General features: G+C 36.9%; 1 protein-coding gene across 1 annotated transcript in view; it reads left to right on the forward strand.

Annotated features, from left to right (window-relative positions):
- POLA1 (DNA polymerase alpha 1, catalytic subunit) overlaps positions 1 to 14,912 on the forward strand; it is a 186,787-nt gene that overhangs the window by 141,916 nt on the left and 29,959 nt on the right. Inside the window, 1 exon segment of the mRNA XM_058018570.1 lies at positions 818 to 914. Coding sequence (XP_057874553.1) covers positions 818 to 914 — 97 coding nt within the window.

A 14,912-nucleotide genomic window follows, 5' to 3' on the forward strand; every position in this document is an offset into this window, starting at 1 on the left:
GAGGAATGTCATTATATGGAACAAAAGTGCAAGAGATGAACTTGAAAGGTTTTAATTGTAGTGTGGTCTCGATGAATCTCATGTCTATTCAAGCAATTTCTGGAGCACAGAACAGTGGCAGTGATAGGAGAGCATCCAGGTGTGCTCTTTGGAACTAGAGGAATAGCAGAGAGGCTTGACATAACTGGCCTTCAGACCATTTAATTGAGTATCATATTCTACAGGTACACATCTGCAGATTTTTGAACTGCATGTGTTCATGTACTAATGTGCAGTAACCTTCACAGATGTGTAGAGCAAGGTGATGATGCAGCTGTAAAGGTGTATATGCACTTGTTCTTATTTGGGTGAGACATTCCCAAATTATGGAACCACAGATGGAGTGGGAGGAGGGGAATACAGGCAAGCACCTGTACTCATAAAAAAAATAGACATTAATTATTTTTTTCTTAGTTCATTGTATTGTACCAAAATTATTCCTTTGTCTCCTCATTCTTATGATTTCCATTTTCTTGCTAAGGCATCATTGTGATATGTGTATCTATAAGAATGGATAAATGTATTTTAAGTTTCTGTAAGAACTTACAAGTTCAGTTGATTCATGTAAGTGTTTGGTGTAAATTGTGAGGAAAGTATAGAGGTGTAATAAGGACACTGTAATAATAATTCCAAAAGCTGACATGACTAGAGCATATAAACATAAACTGTTGGAAGAAACCCAAATAGAAATAATCACTTTTTAATAGTGGACTTAGAAATGAGTGCAGGAGACACACTTTTGGGTTGGGTTTTTAATTGCTGTCTTCTTACATTGCAGTATTCTGACAAGGCCCTGTACACTCAGCTCTGCTTCTACCGATACATTTTTGATGTGGACTATGCGATGGATAAAGTGGTTACTGAGGAAGAGAGAGGTATGTGTAAATTTTTAATTAATTAACAATGTTTCAGTAGCAATTTGCATGCTAGACACTAGACCTACTGTACTCTTCAAATCTGAACTATGAGGCTGTAATCTAAAATATAAAGTAGAAGAAAGTATGAATTTAAGAATCCCCTGTGAAGAGGGGAATGTGTTCAGTCAGAGTTCACCACTTTAAGAATATGTTATATGCCCCCTTTCTGCTTTTGAAGTTACTGTGTTTTGGAAAATGTGCTTTTCTTGCATGTTACACACTTAGAGAAATCCCTTTGCTTGAAGGACATGTTACCTTCAGTAAACAGATTAATTAAAATATGTGCATAATTAAAATTTACATTCAACTGTTAGTATTGAAGAGACACTTTTTATCAGGGAGAAAAAATGAGGACACAAGAAAAGCAGTAATGCTAATTGTCTGCAGACCTCTCTAAAATAAAATAGAGATTAACCTGATCTTAGGAAGATTTTTTTGTCTTCTCCCAATTACCATAACATTTCTGAACTAAGACATTTCTAAGCTGTAACGGATCAATGGGTTTTGTGCAGCTAAGTGATTTTCAAGCTGACAGAAGAACATTTCTGAGAGTGGGCTAATGCTTGGAATTGTGAAAAAAGGCATGTTTGGGTCCCACCACTGAAGCATGATGTCCACAGAGAGCACTGGGCTGTGTCCTCTGTGGATCTGGAGGTGCCTCTGGGGAAAAGGTGCTGCTGTTGGGACTGTCTGTGTTCTGATGGCTGCTCTGCTGTCAAAAACATCCCAACCCCTGCCCTGCTTCTGCACTTAAGTTACTGGGTGATGAAAAGAGATTAAATAAAATTCAGTACTTCTAAATGTTATTTTGATAAGCCACATAAGGAAATGAAAATAGTGTAACCTCTTAGCTAAAACCTGCTCAAATAAGCAAACAGGCTGCTTTTGGCCTCTTGGACTTATGTTTCTTCTTGCAGAGGTTTTCATTTCCTCTCCTGATTGCTCTGAGTCAGTGAACTCACTCTGGTGCTTGCATTTCACAGTAGCTGTGTACATCCAAGGAGGTCCCAGTGTGTAGCCATGTCAGTCTGATACATCTCTGGAGATGTACTAAGGAATGTTGTGGAGTGGATGCTGCTGGTGGCTGAAACCAAACTGTGTGTAGATCTCTCACCCAGTACAAGGGCATAAGAGTAGAAATCATCAGTAGAGATCATGTCATGGTTGGTTACATCCACTCCCCTTCTACAGCATTCCACTCCATTTTTCAGGACTGCAAGTTTCTGGAACTTCATTTGGAAATCTGTGAGTGGTTCTCACCCCTCAAAGGTGCTTCTCCTTTTGCTGCCCTTCCAAAATGTGTTTCAGCCTATTGATCTGTGGTGATTAAAAATTCACTATAATTTTCATGTTCTAACTTTTTTGTGGCTATTTGTGGCCATTCACTAAATGTTTATTTGTTTTACTTTCCTGATGTTCTCTGCTATGCTTTTGGAAACAGTGATGACATCTCTGTTTTGTTTTGACACTAAGGCAGAGACACTCTTAGATTTCTTTAAGAAGAATTGGTCCCTGCTGTATGATTCTCCCTCTTAACACCTTTGTGTGCAGTCTTTTCTAGGTTGAATTAGTCTTTGGAGTATGAAAATGTAGAAATTATGTGGTATTTCAGATGGTATTTCTCCAGTGTCTTGTACACTGGGTCTGTGTATTTGTTGGATTTATGTCTTGTGGTGCTCTCTTGAGCCACCTACACCCTGTTCATAGCTGCTCATGTCATCAGCTTCTACTGAAGTAATGATAGAAATCCTGAGGTTTGAGAGGCTTTCTTTTCCTCCTGTCATTTCAGAAGCATGAGTTTATTAAAATCTTAGGCTCATGCCACTTGTTTTACTTAATTTTCCTGGTTTCATTAATTTTTGACTGCTTAATCTCATTTATAATATTAGACTTCAAGGTTAATAAATTCTCTCTGAAAAATAGTATGGTGGCTTCTGAATCCACGTAATTTACCACCTTCTGCTTTAATGGGAAAATCTTTCTTGGACCCTGACTGCTAAGTTCAATAAAATTAGTTTTCAAAGTAATTCTTAAGGAATTGTAAGAATTCTAGTAGGTCTTTTTTCTCTGGACAGTTAACCTTTCAGCATGGTGTATTTTTCACTTTTTTGTAGCTGTTGGAAAATTATTCTATTATCTTCTTCAGCGAGCCAGTGATTTCAGTCTTGGTGTTGCAGCAGGAGTCAAGGCCAGATAAATTAAATCTCTTCATTTTCCTTTGACAATTGGTTCTCTTCAAAGCAGTTGGCTTTGTGGGTGTGGTAAACCAATGTATAATTCTGTCCTGTTTTTCATATCTCTTTTGGCAAGAGGATATTTTTCTACAGTATATGCAGAATTTGACAATAATTATCCATGGATATTTGTGTCAGTGTCCTCTGTTTTCTTGTAACATATTTTACTGATATACTACACTTTATGTAGGATTAAATAATTTTCATGTACAATTTTTGTTGTAGGTCTGAAATGGAAATCTGATGAACTCTCCTTTATAACATGAAGCTAGAGTTTATTTTCCCTTGTAACAAAAAAGATTTTGTTTCCATGCCATCATTCACAAGCCATTTTGTCCTTGATCTGTGATCAGTGTCTTTGTCAAAAATGGTGGCAAAATTTAAATGTAGGTTTTGTATGTCTTCGGTATTTTCAGTCTCCTCTTTGTATGTGACTAAACCACTGCTTGACTGTTGTTTTGATTTTCCTTTGGGGAGAATTTTTGCTTTGTTTTGGGTCATTGTTTCTTGAAGCCCAAATTGCATAGACTTTGTTGTTTCTACCTCTTATTGCCATTTTCCCTGAATTTTTAAACACCAGTTCTTCTTTTTTGTAGATTCTGTTTATTCCTATTAGCAGCTTGTCTTGGAATGTTCTTCTTTAAAAAGAAAAAAGTTTTGATGGCTGAAGATTGAAGATATAAATCTGTTTTCCACTGTAGTTTGAAGGAATTCATGTCTTATCTCATTCAGAACCTTGAGATTTTGCTACTAGTTCACTTGCATTTTCTGTTCTTGCCTCTTCAAAATACAGAATCTTAATTACAGAGCAGGTTGTGTTTCTTCAGCTATTTATACTGAAGACCCACACTATTTGTTGAAATTAAGTCTAAAATAATAATTGTGAAATCAGTGGGAGTTCAAAAAGATATCCAAGCTGCTTCCTTTCCCTGCTAGAAGATCAATACCACAGCCTACTTTTTACAGATGGACTAAATTTAAAAATCCTCTGGCAATGCTGGTTCAACAACTTGGCAAGCTGTACACACAGTTTCCTGTGGTGTTTGGTGTTTTCACTGTACTTACTGTAGAGGGCTGGTTTTGGTATCTGAGGTGAATTTTGCTTTCTGAAGCTTATTCTGTGCATGATGGGTGATACACTGTTCTCTTAGTGAGTTTTACATATTTAAAACATGCAATGCTGTATTCTAAGTCTCTTTCAACTCCTAACCTGTTTTGTTGAGGAACAGCAGGAGAGTTTTCCACTTCTCTTTGTGTTTGGTGGTTGGTTTTTTTGTTTGGTTGGTTGGTTTTCGTTTTTTGGGTTTTTTCCTAGACCTCCAGTAGTTCAGGCCTACCACAGAGGAATACAGCAAAAGGATTAATTAATATGTTTTGCAGACTCTACTTCTGCTTATTTATACTAGTGTGATGATTAGAACATCATTCACTCATGTTTTATTTGAGATCTACTGTAATCATTAGATATTGTTCCATCTTTTTCCTGTAAGAATCAAGAATAAGCTGACTGGTCTATGTGATGTTTTCTTGTTTCAGTGACTGGTAAAGTTAGCATTCAATTATACCACTCAGGAATATTTGGATTATATATTTATGGGTCTTTTGTCCTATTATTAATACTAGCATTTCTTTTCCATACTGATGTTTCCTTTCATCTGGAAGTTTAAGGTCTGTTATGATGATACAATTTAATAGAGTTAACATTGTGATACAGTGCAAGGTTCTTTGTTGTCATACTACAAAAAGTGAAATTCTGAAAATTCTGGGCTATCTTTCTAAATTAGGAACTGTTGCACAGTTAGTATTAGGTTAAAAACCAGTTTAATTTTTAATATTGCTATTCCCAAGCCCCTAATTTAAGATACCAGTAATACTAGAAGGGCTGTTTGTTCTCAATTATTTTTTTAATCTCAAAAGGAAAAAATGCTCTATTGTAAGTAGCAACATACTCAGCATGTTTTCAGCACTTTCTGACAGGCTTTAAAGCTGGGCTGTGGGTTTAATCAGACTTTGCTACTTAGGTGAGCAAGCAGAGCAGTGAAAAGCAGCAGGAGTAGCAAAGTAGTAGCATCCTCTCTTCATGTAGATGAAAAAGGTTAGGCCAACTATCAGTGATTTTGAACATCTGAGGTTCAAATACAGGAGTGTGCTCCCTCTCTGTGCTCTAACTTCAGAATGGAAACCAATGTCTTTTTATGGCTATGTCATCAGGAGATCAAAATAGAGTGTAGTAATCTTTATCTCATTATTCCATTCAAACATTGGCATTGTTAAATATTCAAAGATATTACTGTTTTCATTTTGCTCCTACTACAGTAAAATGAAAACCTCTGAAAGCAAAGAGAAATGGAGCCCCCATAAAGTCACTACAGCTACTGTGCCTTGCACAGATGTCTCCAGTTTCCCCTGACATCATCTGACATCAAATAGAACATAAGGATGCTGCAATCTACTTAGTCCCAATGCATTAGTATCCCTGAGGCTGTTTCTGGTGCTGTGATCTTTTTGGGGAAATAGGATCCTTGTCTGTTCCATACAGTAGAAAGGGGCTGGAAGCTACTGCCCTTCAGCTGCCCCATTTCTCTGAGAGGGAAGGTCACAAATGTTGTTTGCAAGATATTTGAGTGTTTCAGAGACAGAAAGTGCAGAGCTGCTGTGGTGGATTCTTTCCCAGAATATATTTAACAACCCATGGAGGTTTGAATCTGAAAAGTCTCAGCATATCCTCTTAATGGATAAGCAGAAGAAAGTGAGGGTGGGAGGAAGATAACTTTGGGAAAAGCAGTTAAATATTCCTGTGTAGCAGGGAGACCTACATCTTTGAGGTATATGCCACTTTGTGGAAATAGAATGTAATTGTTTTGATCATATACTTACAGGCTGTGGTTTTGTAAAACCAAATGCATATTCAAAGGATGTTTTCATGCTTTTATTACAGCTTCTTGTCTGCACCTCACTCCACCCTTCCATGCAAACATCAAAAATCCCTATTTTACTTTATGGATGAATAAACTGAAAAATTATGTTGGGAAAAAAGAAACTCTTCTGGGCTGTTAGACCTAGATGTAAAAAAAAATGAGTTCTGAATATTTGTGTGAATCCTGTCAGTTCAGTGGTGAATGTTTTTCCTCACTGTGTTCATAACTTGGTGTGTGAAGTAGCAGACTGGAGTGATTTTTTTTTTTAATGGAAGACTTTTTGTAAATAAGAAGAATTTTCCATGTTTTTATCAATATACAGACAGAAGACTACAGCAAAGTGCTTGTTGCAGTAGTTAAGAAAGGGGATACAGTTTTCTACATGTGAGTTCCAGTGGACTATAAGGAAAGATTGTATCAATTATCTAGGTGTGTCTCTGTGTGTGCATTTATTTGTGAGATGGCAGCAGCTGAAACCCGGCCTGTCCCTTTTCAGAAGGAGCAGTTCAATAAAAAAACATTTCTGATGCCATCACACCTCCAGGCACCATCACTAAGACTTCAGTTCACTGTAGTGATCTCCACATCCAAGCAAATAAAAGCTCCTCTGCACATTTGCTGTCAAGTACTTTGTCTTCCAATCATGTTGTTTTGAAGAGACTGTAAAATAATAATTTTCAAGAATTTAATCTGTCTTTCTTCAAAAGCACTTGTTCATTTTTCCTTTAATGTGTTGTTTTGAAGCTAAAGACTTGTGAACTTTTTTCTTTTTAATTTGAGTTCACTGTTTCTCGAGATTTCTTGAGTGTTTTTAAATCTAACTTTTTTGGAAAGCAAAAACTGAAAATTATGTGCAATAGGGTTTTTGAGCCTTTTGATGTAATATATGGCGGTTAGATTATCTTTAAATCTTAGGTTATCCTCCCCTAATGATTGTGCCTTTTTTATTGCTGTTAGACATTTTTAAGATCTTAAGTGTAATGTTTTCTCCATTCTGTTTCTGATAATGTTGTCTTTTAGTTAAACCTACAAAATCTAAATAACCCCATTAACATTGTACATTTCTATAACCCTTTCTTTGAGCATAAAATATCTTGGGTTGGTACACCTCTCTTGGAGTTGTTTTCTCTACTTGTGAAGGAAATAAATAGAAATAATGAGTTAAAACTGTTATAAAATGTCTTCAGTGTGGAAAATCTGTGGCACGAGAAGAGTGCATTTACTGTGGCTCAGACATTAAAAAAAGGGTTTTGATTAATGAAGACTTTTTTCCCTTGCACATTGTATTAATGTTGCAGATGGATGAAGTAGTGGCTTAGCTAAATTCTGACTCCTCATAAATTGGAATGGTTATTTGACCATGGGGTTTTTTGTATGTGGGAAAAAGTGAACAGAAATACCTTCTCATTTGCACTTCAGGATTTTTTTGCTACTCAAGTATGAATAGGTGCAGGTCAGCTTGTCATCTCTAATCCATGAATGGTGTCATCTGCCTCTTCCTTTATCACTTCTCTTGTGAGTTTCTCTAAACAGAAAATATTTCTGAAACCGTTGTTTCTTCACTGTTTCTTTTCTGTCTGAAACACTGACATTTTAATTATAGAGACCTTTGTCTTTGTGGTTTCATCTGCTTAGTAGTAAAGTTTGGGGTTTGGTTTTTTTTGATGGGGATCAGTTCTGCTGTTGTTCACTGCAATCCAGAAATGACAGCATTTTAGTGACTTCAGCTTCTCACAGCAGTTGCTTTTTTTCTGCAGAGAAAAGTGCAAGACTAGCATGTTTTTCCTTTTAGAAGATCCAAAAGTTTTATGGATCTGATGATGCTAAAAAAAAGTTACAAATTCCTGTGTTTTAGATACCAGAATTCTGACATCAATGCTACTTCTAAAAAAATTATTTTAGTAGAAATTGGAAAGATAAATGTAAACAATTTAACTCCGTAAAGTGCATTCAGTATGTCTGCCTAGGCATCAGAAAGATAATGTAAAGCTAGGGCTTAAAGAGATTTTTAAAAAGATACAATTATCTGTATGATTTTTAAGTCTCATAAGAAATGTATTTTAGAACTTGCCAGTGATGGCTTATAATCACTTTGATATTTTGAGGAAAATGGTAGCTTTAAACAGATGATACAGAATTTATTTTTAAAAATGTATTGTGCTTATACAGTTGATGGCTTTTATTTCCATAATGTTTTTTACTACATAATTATACATCTTAATTACGTAATTACCGTCATAATTATTATGTAATTACATGTAGTTCCACTAATTACAAAATCAGGAAGTGTAATTATCTACTAAAAACTTTCTGAAATCTTATTTGTTCACTAGAGATTATTTAAAAGACCAGTGACCTACTGAAGATGGTGTGCAGTGTCGTACTTCACACCAGCACTGTCTTTCCCCTTCCACATGGGCAGTGGGGTTTGGCAGGGCTCTGGAAGGGCTTCCATGTCTTTAATTATGACTTGCCTTGATAGGAGGTTGTGGAACTCAACTGTGCTGCCTGCAAATTTAGAGCTTCTTAATTTTTGCTGTTGATGCCTCCTGTCTCTAAATGTAAAGACTCTGTAGCTGAGCGCCCAGGAGGTTGCAGGGTTTGAGTGAACACCTTTGGGACATTGTTTGTATTCTGGTTCAGGTGTTTGGGGTCAGGTGTAAAGATACTTGATAAAGTTTGTTTATGGCCATTTATCTGTGGAGTGAAAGCTTGACTCCACAAAAGGTAAAGGGAATGCAGTTGATTTCTCATGCCCAAAGATTTCTTTTATTGCATAGAAGTGGTTTTGAAAAAATTGTTTTTCTGTACTGATATACACTTACGCCTGTATGTTGTTTCATTACTTACTATTGCATGTTCTTGATTATAAATTTGTCCTGTCATGCAGTTTGAAACCAAAAATAGTTTACTGCATGTTATTGAGGAGTAAAATTAATATTCAGGACAATCAATGGTTCTTTTGTCTTGGTGTTGTATTAAAAGAAGATAGTTACTTTACTTTCTATATGTTAAATAAATCATGTGCTACCTTTAGTAGTTTGAATGAAAAGAGCATTGTAAAGTGTTAGTGTTGGTGGTCTGGTTTTGTTCTGTAGCACTGTGATGTATCAAAATGGCATCAGAGATACAGAGCTTTTTCTCACATGCATTATGACAGCAATCATTCATTTATTATGTCACAGTATTAAAATCACCAAGAAGAAGTACACCTCCAGTAACAGAAAGCAGAATTAGTATGAAAGGGATAATTTTTAAAAAGTGAACACTAGTTGTGATACTAATAAAAGGGAAGAAAATTGTTAGCTATGTCAGAAGGGAAGTGGTGAAAAAGAAGCATGAAGAAAGGGGGGCACTGAAATACTGAAATTTCTTTGGAACACCTCAAGACTTAATACTGTGTTGCACATGTATCAGAGTGTAATTTTTCTGTGCTTGTTACATAAGGCAACTGTTTATTGAATACTTGCCAAAAGCTGTTCTTAGCTCCCAAACTTGGCCTGGGTTTGCAGTTGATGTGAATGTCATCTTCTTGATGTTAAATGTAATTACCTCAGCTCACATCTCCTAAGCATATGAGTCCTAAAGAGAAATTGTCTCCAAACCCATTTAAATTATATGGACCATTAAAAGAAACACGTGGAGTCATTATTTGTGAAAACAGGAGCCTTAGTTAATCTCCAAGATTTAAATTATTGCTGCAAATAAAATTATGTTAATTATTATACTCACTGAAGTATAATAACTGCACGGGAGACATTTCTTTTGAAAATCTTTCTGTATCCTCAACAAACAAAGGATTTCTATCAAATACATTATGAAAATATAGTTATGCTCTCTTCTCTAAGAAATGGATGGAGATAATCTCTTCTTTTTATTAGGGACTAGTAAGCCATGTAGAGAATAGCATAATGGAAGATTTTTGTTTTATTCCATAGGGGACACAAAAATGATGCATGATATATGTATAAACATACAGCACAAGGCACAAGACAAAGAAGTGTCTAAATGCAGCTTAAATTTGGTGTATTTAAATAAAAAAATACTGCCTTCCATAAAGGAGTGTACCATTTTTGCCATCTCTACATCAGAACATTGTGGTGGTATCAACTGATCCCAATTGATGTGTTTCTGGAGGAGCAGGGGCAATGGAGCACTTGAAGTCATGGGTGTAGATGCCTTGAAAATAAGCAATGCACAAGACAGTGTTGGAGTAAATATTCCAAAAAAGAAATACTTCTTTGTCTCCTGGGCAGAGCCTCCACTTGCAGTTTTCAAGTCCCTCTAAGCAAAGCCATGCTCATTCTGTGACCTTTGTGGTTATTTTGGCATTGATCTCATTCTAACAATCCATCTACCAAATTTCATGTTTCAGTCTAATGTGATTGTCTTTTGAGAACAGATTAGTTGTCTGTGACAGGCCAAAATGTGGTTCAGCCTTCAAAAAAAAAATTACAGAAGGATGTTCTCCCGTCCTGGCTTGTCCCTCTTCTGAGAGGGGACCGAGATGGGTACAAGGGGCAGCGGGTCAGGTCAGGGAGCTCTTTGTTTTTATGTGGCAGAAATAGGTTGGGAAGAAGTTGATTTGATCCTGCAAGGATTACAACTGTTAAATGCATATCAAAATGTTTTCCTATCTTATATTATTTAACTCAGAATATAATAATGTAATTGTTTTGACATGAAAACGTTACGTACTGTAGTATTTCCATTTATCTTTAAATAGACATTTTTCACTTTGTGAGAGATGCATGCAGTAAGACAAAACAAAAAATGAATAAAAAGAAATGAGTGACAGCCAAGCTAGTTTATTTATATTATAAAAACAAATAATATTTGACATTAATAGAATTTTACAGGCTTGTAATTAAAGTATTTAGCTAGTTATGGTATTGTTTTTTATTTCTAATGTGACAATATATGTTCCATAAACTAAAAGTAGCACATTTGTCAGATTAATATTTTAATTTGAGATTCTGCTTCCTAGCCATGGTAGAGGGTGATAAAGCATTAAAGAGACTTTTTCTTAATAGAGCTGAGCCTGTAGTTTAAAATTTACTAAATGAAAAATAGTGGTGAGTGACCAAAACCAAAGTAGTTAACATACTTAGAAAGAGCATTAACTGCCATGTTTTTGAAGAGTAATGGTGAACTATAGTAACCAGAAACGTGATGTGGAATATTCCATACTTTAAATTTTGTATTGTACAAGAATTAATGGGTTTGACATTGGTTATCGTGAATGCAGTGGCATGATAACTTGAGACTAATTCAGTTATTTTGAGTATTAATTAATTTAAGAGACCTAAAGTGTGGCTTCTTGTTTGGAAACAAGTGCCGTGTATTTTTTGAGCACTCTTGGGGATGGTGGCTCCACCATGTCCTTGGGCATCCAATTCCAGTGTTCAGCCACTCTTTCAGTGAAGAAATTTTTCCTGGCATTCAACCTGAACCTCCCCTGGTGCAGCCTGAGGCCATTCCCCCTTGTCCTGTCACTGGTTACCTGGGAGAGGAGCCAACCCTGGCCTGGCTACACCCTCCTGCCAGGGAGTTGTAGAGAGCAGTGGGGTCTCCCTGAGCCTCCTGTTCTCCAGGTTTAACACCCCCAGCTCCCTCAGCTGCTCCTGGTCAGGAGTCATGCACCAGATCCTTCTCCAGCTTTGTTCCCCTTCTCACGACACAGTCTAACCAAAAAGAGAAAGAAACAGAGGTTCTAATTTGAAGGTTTATTTTGTGAAAGTCTGGATACAGGTTTAATGCCACTATTTCTATTCTTTCCATTTCTGTTCTCCAAAGATTTATCAGCTGTTTCCCAGTTTAAGCCCTATTTCAGTTACCACAATGATGGAAGCAACCATAAAGGACACAAATTAAACATCTTTTTCATTTTTCCAAAAAAACAGGAACTCCAATAAAATTGAGAAATTACAATGAAGTGTCAATGCCTTTTTGAACTTTTGAATACAGTCTGAGGCCTTTGCTTCCTTTTGGTTTTATTGTTTTATTTTTTTTTTTGTTCTGGCAAATTTTGACCAGGAGAAGTATTCAGTCAGGAGCTCCTGTTTAGACAAAACATGCATTTTATTTCAGTATTTAGTCTGTTAACATAGGAGCATGTCAGTATTTTCTACCAAATACCAAAAAGTATAATTTTTGTTCTGTTAAGGCATTTAACACTAGCGCTTTCTGATACATACATGTGTTCTCTGTCATGCAAGTGACTGCTAATGGTGCACTGACCCATAGGGACAACAAATGTGCTTTGTTTCGACCTGAGCCTCCAGGACCCCCTTTTGCCTGTGGTGTCTGGGCTTTGGGGCAGCTCTGATGTGTCTGACTGCTGCTGTCAGTGCTTCTCCATTTCCAGGCATCTCTTCTGCCCTGGCAAAAACCTCTCCCGCTCGCGTGGGTCCTGCATTTGCTCAGCTCTCCCAGCAAAGAATCACAGAATGGTTTGGGTTGGAAGATCACAGCAAAGAATCACAGAATGGTTTGGGACCTTGAAGATCACCCAGCTCCAGCCTCTCTGCCAGGGACAGGGAACCTTCCACTAGACCAGGCTGGCCACCCAGCCTGGCCTTGGACACTTACAGGGATGGGACATTCACAGCTTCTCTGGGCAACCTGTGCCAGTGCCTCACCACCCTCACAGTAAAGAATTTCTTCCTGATATCTAATCTAAACCTGCCCTCTGAGTGTGAACCTATTTCCCCTGTCCTGTCAGGACATGCTCTTGCAAACAGTCTCTCTTCAGCTTTCCTGTAAGTTCCCTTTAGTGCATTCTGGTTTTCCTTCTTCCAGTTCTAGTAATGGCTTTTTAGAGGGGAAATACAATAATTTTGATAGATTCTTGAGAAGTGATAGGCGTGCTGGGCTTTCAGGAGCCCTCATCTTCACACTTTTTTTATTTAAGTAAAGACTGTTCAGAGATCCTTTGGAAATAGCTTTCAGTTTCCTGCTCCCATCAGCATCCATTGGCACCTGCTGCATGTTTTACACCCCTGTCCCTCCAGGCATTGAGGTGCTGGTGCTTTACTGAAATCCCTTGGCTGCTCTTGGATTGGCATCCTTTACCAAAAAATGGATATGAGAGGAAGGTGACAGTACACCCAGACAGAAGTTTCATGAGGATAAAAGTTTCACGAGTTTGCAGAAGTTTCATGAGGATAAAAGAAGGGTAAGATGCAACCACAGATTACCAGTGTAAGGTAATCCTTATCCCTAATACTCCATGGTAAAGCCTTACATTACACACTCATATGTCAGGATGCCTTGCAGTTACTTGTCTGTGTGCCTCTACCCTTGACTGTAGAAATAATATTAGTGTTTCAACATTATGCTTCAAACATTATGTTTCCCTTTGAGGGGATTTGAGTTGTTGAGGATTTTTTGTAACATAGTGGTTGTAAAGTAAAGTTCTCTTTCATGGGGAAGGAAAGGGCTGTGAGTTTTTCATTTGGTCTTTGATTCTTAAGAGACAGGTAAAGAACTTCCAGTTGTCCCATCCAAATCCAGGGCACTGTGTTGGTACTGTAATTAAGGGCCCCACAAAATATTAATACTAAGGTAATATTTTAATAGCTTGCCACAGAGATTCATGTGGAATTTTTTATTAAAGAGGTTGTATTTTGCAAAGGAAATGAGAAATGCTTGTTTTGAATTATGCAAGGAAAGAGCATTAGTGCAAAATAAGAAAAAGACATAAAAGAACAGAGCAGATGTGTGAAGTGAATTTGACAAAGAACAATCCCAAAATTGTAGGTATGGAAAATGCAGGTGAGGGCTCTGAGGAACAGAAATGTTGAAGGATTTTAAAGAGGCAACAGTAAATGAAACTAATTTGCAGTACAGCTAGACAGTCAAATGGATCATTGCAAAATGTAGCCTTTATTTTTATGGCTTGTTTGAATCCAGTGTGGTTAAAATTAGGTCCTGCATTTCCAATAGGAGCTCCCTAAACTGGATTTCATTACACTTGTTATCCTGTGGGAAGTTTTCTCAATTAGGGAATTGTTAAATAAGATCTCTGTGTATGTATTACTGAAAATTGCTGCACAGTCATGGGCACAGCCTTAAATTGGCATTAGTCATCTCTGAAAGAATTCTAGACTTGGATTGGCTTGAAAATATAATTTTGTATCATCTTGTTCTGGATGTGTACAGTGAGGACTCTGGAAAAGTATGTCAAAGAAGGGGTTTTTATTGTCCTCTAAACATAAAATATGATTTGGGAGGAAATCTCTCTTTGCAGAAATCAGCACTTTTACAGATGGAGTACATCCTTCTTGGGAAGTTTCTTCAACACTTGCAAGCTGATGTTTTTGAAATGTCTGGAATAGGCCAGTATTTCTGTTGAATAGCACATTTTTGAAGGCCATTATTATGATAAACCATGTTCTTAGCATAATTCAAGTTGGTATATATACTTTGATTTTAAAAATTGAGTTCTTTTCAAACTGGGAGCTACAAACAGCACTCAAGAAAAAACGTACTGTTGAACTTACACATAAATTTTTGCATTTAAAATTTTCCAGCAACATGGGTACTTTATGTCCTCAAGTGTGCCTAGCCAAGAGAAGCCCAAGGAGTGCCTGAAGATCAAACAAACATTCCATTATAAAGCAATGCTCTGTAGAGCAATATATCCCAATTATAAAGATAATATTAACTACCCCAGTGACAGCCCTTTTATGGAGTAAGAAGCCACCCTTATCTTTCAGCTAATAGACATTGCCTTTAATAAAAGATACGGGACCCAGCACTCCAGATGTTTCTCTCCAAGGCTGAGCAAAGGAGAAGGGTCA

The sequence above is a fragment of the Melospiza georgiana genome, chromosome 2 (assembly GCF_028018845.1).
Source record: "Melospiza georgiana isolate bMelGeo1 chromosome 2, bMelGeo1.pri, whole genome shotgun sequence".
NCBI lineage: Eukaryota > Metazoa > Chordata > Aves > Passeriformes > Passerellidae > Melospiza > Melospiza georgiana.